The 3,962-nt window shown below is 48.8% G+C and overlaps 1 protein-coding gene across 1 annotated transcript; it reads right to left on the bottom strand.

The window, feature by feature from the left end:
• Window positions 1-215: 215 nt before the first annotated feature.
• On the bottom strand, window positions 216-2,270 carry LOC142582144 (acetylcholinesterase-like). The gene is made up of 2 exons (XM_075691540.1): window positions 2,262-2,270; window positions 216-1,706 (listed from the first exon to the last, which is right to left on the bottom strand). Exons 1-2 carry the CDS (start codon window positions 2,268-2,270, stop codon window positions 216-218), a joined length of 1,500 nt encoding a protein of 499 aa, XP_075547655.1.
• Between the last annotated feature and the right edge of the window lie 1,692 nt (window positions 2,271-3,962).

Below are 3,962 nucleotides of genomic sequence, written 5' to 3' on the forward strand. Positions count from 1 at the left end.
CAGCGACCTAGTGGTCAGCAGCCGTATAATACATAGCCACTGAGCCGCAATGGCGGACAATTTTGCAATCCTATTTGCATGCTGTACAAGAAGAAGTTTTTTGTAAGACATGCACTTCTTTCCCAAAGGCCTTCTCGTGCATATGCAGCAGCATGTACTCCCCGTGCACATTACGCGCAGAAATTCCCTCACCTACTAATTTAATTGGGCCAGACTCACCCTGAATGGCTGAACGTGGACACGATGCGTATGAAATTGTTAGTTGCTCTGACGTCGGCTTCAGTGGCGTTGACCCTCAAAGCAAACGTGGAGCCCAAGCTGAAAACGATGTCGTCGCCATGCGTGGGCCGGGCCCATTTTGGCCAGTCAATGAACGAAGGTTGCTGTGACAGTTCGTACACGTACGCCGTCATGCCTGGACGCATGAAGGCCTTGACAAAGTTGACCGTTGGACATGAAAACTGCGCATGGGCCACAATATCTGCGGCTGCGTATACTGCTCCCTGGCCGTCTGAGGCAGCGATCTGTCCGAAATACTTTTCGATTATGGGTTCGATGTCGCTGCCAGATCGCGACGCCATTACCGCCTTCATTAGGAGCACCATACTTCTCTTTCCGATATGTGCTATGTCGTCGTTATCGCTGATGGTCGCAAGAAGATGTGTTATTACGGAGTCACCTTCTGCCTCGCAAATGCCAGCCAGAAGTTCACGAGCGTTCAGTTCATTCCGGTGCAACTCTGATTCCAGGGAAGTGAACGAGCTCTCGATCACCGGAAAGAAATCATCGAACCCGTTAGAGTTGAAACTGCTGGTCGCGTCTAATATGGCAGCTGATGGCTTCGACCGAAGGCAACGAATGGCTTCTGCAGTAGTGAACTTCCGGGAACTGTTCTGGTCGCATCCTAGATGTGCCGTGAGCAACGTAGCCCGGTAAGCGGCCTCGGTTTTGGTACTTATAGCAACGGGAGACAAAGGGCTTCCGCTCTGCATGATGGCGCGCCGAAAGAGACCCTTACTCTGCGGCCACATCAAATGGAACCCAACAGAAATGGACCCAGAACTCTGGCCCATAAGCGTGATTGCGTCAGGATTTCCGCAAAAGGCCCGCGCATTCGCTTTGACCCAGCGCAGGGCAAGAAGCTGGTCATACAGCCCCATATTGCCGGGCGCATCTTCGACGCCCATGTCCAGAAACCCGAAAGCATTTAGTCTGTACGCCACTGTTACCACAACCACGTCGCCCCTCACAGCGAGTTCCGAGGCGTCGAAGATCTTCATAGCAATTCCTCCATGGGAGAATGCGCCGCCATGAATGTACACAATGACAGGCTTGAGGCGCGAGCGTTTTGGCACGGGGGCAAAGAGGTTCAAGAAAAGGCAGTCTTCGGACGTGGCATCACTAGATTTGACGGCGAAGTAAGTGTGAAAGCGCGCAGGGAGCTGAGCGCACAGCGGTGGTATCGATGTGGCATTGAGCACTCCTTTCCAATACTTCTTTGACAGAGGTTTTCTGAAGCGAAGATTGCCTGTAGGTGGCTCCGCGTATGGAATCCCCAAGAACGTGCACGCCGGACCAGCTGTCGTCTGAAGAATTGTTCCTCGGACAAGGCCACTTGTGGTGGAGACGAGCTTGTGTTGTTTTGTAGCGTAGCATTTTGCTACAACTATGACAAAAATGACTGCAAGTACAAGGGTGGTTGCGTTCTGAAAAATATACGAGAAAATAATGTAAGAGCATGACCACTTTGCGCAACAGGTCGAGCTCACTACATTGACATTGGTTATATTTCACTTAGGCACTTGGTAAGTAAGGCCACATAGAAAGGTATACTTCCTTGCTAAATACCTGTATCGCTTGGCTTGCGAATACTTCATTTCAGCTCTCGGAGCAACATCCCAACGCACTGAAAGTTCATGCATGCGCGCATCATATATAATTCTTTAATTTAAACCAGACGGTTCCTGCTATCGGCAGGTTGCTTTTATAGATTACTAGAATGGTGCTATATGGCTTCCCGTACAGACACAAACTACCTTTCGCGCAGAAGAAATAATGGGAAGAAAGAATATCAAACCAAATGAGTTATTTTACCTCAAGCAGACAACACAGTAATGGAATTTCAAGCAAATATCTATCGGTTAAACAAGAAAAATAAACAGTGATGTTGTTTTAGGTGGCGGTAGTAAGGCAGGAACGTCCCGTTTAAAATGAAAACAATTCAATAGAGCACATGCATATACTTTAATACAACTACGCACCTTAGCCATTCTGTGTCCTCTGAGCGTTTGCCGGGGTTCTGTTTGTGAGCGCAGTGGTCTCTGAAGGAAAAGCGCGATTTCAAGAAGTGGTGGCGTGCACTGATTGCTTAAATCGGTAAGGAAAGTTGAATACCTTTTTTTTGCATGTAGGTGTAGTATTTAGCGCAGTGGTGTAGGCGCAGCTGTTGAATATTTGCAAATAAATAATCAGTTGAAGGCTTCGAATATCCCTCGAGCCATGTGCGAGCATTGACCGCTCGTGAAATGAAATTGCAATCCTTTCCTCTTCGAGAGGGTTGAGTGCAAATTACTTCGGTCTTTCTTCTGTTCTTACAGGGGCTCTCAATACAAGATTCAAGGTGCCGAAGATATCGATCTCTTAGTACTAGGAGAGCGTGAGTGCATGATTGTGAATGCTGATTTAGAAGAGAACGCTCTTTAATGAAATGCAGAGAATTCTGCTATCGCACATGTATAATATGCCATAAACATTATGCCAAGAAAAAGATTTGATCATGGCATGTAGACAATGTGATGATGTAAATGTGAATAGACAAGAGGTTTTCAAGTGAGGCAATGTCTTGGAGAAATAAAAAAAAATCACCGCCCAAGCACTCCGCACGCATGTTTAACCAGCGAAGCTGAGACGTGCGACCCCGGTGTTTATCAATGGGTTAATCCCGACGGTTCATTAAACGACGACTTGTTAGGCTGCCGGATCCTCGGTACGGAGTTGCAGCTTGCGCTCGGCTGCACAAACCTGTTCAGAGAGACAAGAACTTGCCAAAGCTTTCCAAAAACTGGACAATTGGCCGCTTTCTGTGCAGGTGCTGCTGGAACACCGCCCCCATCGCCCGTCGGCCCATAAAGCGGTGAAGGCGCTTTTGTGCTTCTTAAGGACGACGGGTTTGTGCGAACATCTGTGACTATTATTGCAATTTCTGTAAGACCACACACGTCAGCGAACTCACCGCAACTTCCTTCTTTCCTTCCCTCCTCTCTCCCTGTTATCTTTGTTTTCCCCTTTCCCGTTCACCCGGTGTAGGGTAGCCAACCGGACGTTATTCTGGTTAAGCTCCCTGCCTTCTACTTATCTCTTTCCCTCCTCTTGTGCTCGGGCTGCAGCATCGCCACGGCGTAGACGAGGTCGTTTCCAGTTTCGTTCATGACGTTGGTGATCGAAACCTGCCTGCTCCTCAGGTGTACGTATACCTGCCGTGGTTGCTCAGTGGCTATGGTGTTGGGTTGCTGAGCACGAGGTTGCGGGATCGAATCCTGGCGGCGGCGACCGAATTTCGATGGGGGCGAAATGCGAAAACACTCGTGTACTTAGATTTAGGTGCACGTTAAAGAACCCCAGGTGGTCGAAATTTCCGGAGTCTTCCACTACGGCGTGCCTCATAATCAGAAAGTGGTTTTGGCACGTAAAACCCCATAATTTAATTTAATTAAATTAGGTGCACGTATGACGCGTGGCCTACCCATTTCGGAACCAGTGAGAAACTTCTGCGCGCGAGCTGGGCTGCGACGGACAGCAACGATGTCACTACTGGCGTAGCCAATCGCGCGCCCCTCCTTCTTCTTTTATGTACCTCAACTTGCTTTGATCTTGGTTGTGCAAATGAACAAACCGAGTTCCGGCAGAAACCGTCTCGCATCGACTGCAGAAGCTGATGCGATTAGCACTCGGGCAAAGTAGCG

The sequence above is a fragment of the Dermacentor variabilis genome, chromosome 5 (assembly GCF_050947875.1).
Source record: "Dermacentor variabilis isolate Ectoservices chromosome 5, ASM5094787v1, whole genome shotgun sequence".
Taxonomy (NCBI): Eukaryota; Metazoa; Arthropoda; class Arachnida; order Ixodida; family Ixodidae; genus Dermacentor; species Dermacentor variabilis.